At 22.7% G+C, this 1,245-nt stretch overlaps 1 protein-coding gene across 1 annotated transcript in view; it reads left to right on the plus strand.

The window, feature by feature from the left end:
* Positions 1 to 572: 572 nt before the first annotated feature.
* The window catches only part of LOC108762537 (NADH-ubiquinone oxidoreductase chain 4-like), a gene marked incomplete at both ends in the record, with an annotated part of 1,476 nt that continues 803 nt past the window's right edge, over positions 573 to 1,245 (plus strand). The window contains 2 exon segments of the mRNA XM_018509579.1: positions 573 to 707; positions 821 to 1,152. Coding sequence (XP_018365081.1) covers positions 573 to 707; positions 821 to 1,152 — 467 coding nt within the window.

Here is a 1,245-nt window from a genome sequence, read left to right on the forward strand (position 1 = left end):
GAAGACTACTAATAGTTTGAATGACTGTTCTTCTTAGCTCAATTTAAGCGAAAAATGGGTTTATCGAATTTTAAATTGACGAAATTTTGACGACAATGTTGACAATATATTTTGATATTAAGTACAGATTATAGATTTACACTGAAGAAGGCTTGGTAAGCTGAAACGTATGTAATTTATTTGAAATTGTAATAAAATATTGTTAGCTCGAAATAAGCCACGAAATTTTGTTAAAAATTTTTTAGTATATACGAGCATTAAAACCGTTTATATATTTATAAATTTAATAATTATTTTAGGTAATAAAATATTAATATTTTATTATAATTTATGTTATTTAATTAGAGTTATAATTATTTTTATTTATATAAATGTAAGGAATGAATGATTTAATATTAGTATAATAGTAGGTTGTAATTGATATTCATTATTATTAGTAATTTTAAGAGTTTGGGTATTAGGATTAATAAAATTATATCTTTAGTTTAATATGATAAATTAAAATTAATAATTTTTATTAATATATTAGAAGTTTTGGTGATATTTTTTTATTAGATGATTTAATATTATTTTATTTAATATTTGAAATTAGATTAGTACCTACATTTTTTTAAATTATTTATTGGGGTGGAAATTTAGAGCGTCTTAGTGCTGCTTATTATATGATAATATATATATTATTAATTTCTTTTCCTTTAATAATTTATATTTTTAGGATATATATATATATGGAATGACTTTAAAATTTAGTTTAATAGTATTAGTTATAGAAAAATATGAATTTTCTTTTTGAGGTTTTATGATAATTTACATAGCTTTTTTTATTAAAATACCCATTTATTTATTTCATATTTGACTTCCTAAGGCGCATGTTGAGGCTCCGGTATATGGTTCAATAATTTTAGCGGGGGTATTATTAAAAATAGGTAGTTATGGGTTAGTTCGTTTTATTGAAGTATTTTATAGAGTTAGATTGCGGTATAGTTGGGTAATTTTTAGTAGGAGGATTGTGGGTAGAATTATTGTGAGAGTTTTATGTTTAGTTCAGATTGACATAAAAAGTATGGTGGCCTATTCATCTGTAGTTCATATAAATTTAATGTTATGTAGGTTAATAACTTTTTTAAAAAGAGCATTAGTAGGGGCTTATACAGGGTGGGGAAAAAGTATGGAAGCAAACAATTATTTCCGAAACTATTCATTTTTCGACAAAATGTCTTAGACATAATTTTTATGGTATGAAAA

Source organism: Trachymyrmex cornetzi, unplaced genomic scaffold (assembly GCF_001594075.2).
Source record: "Trachymyrmex cornetzi isolate Tcor2-1 unplaced genomic scaffold, Tcor1.1 scaffold306, whole genome shotgun sequence".
NCBI lineage: Eukaryota > Metazoa > Arthropoda > Insecta > Hymenoptera > Formicidae > Trachymyrmex > Trachymyrmex cornetzi.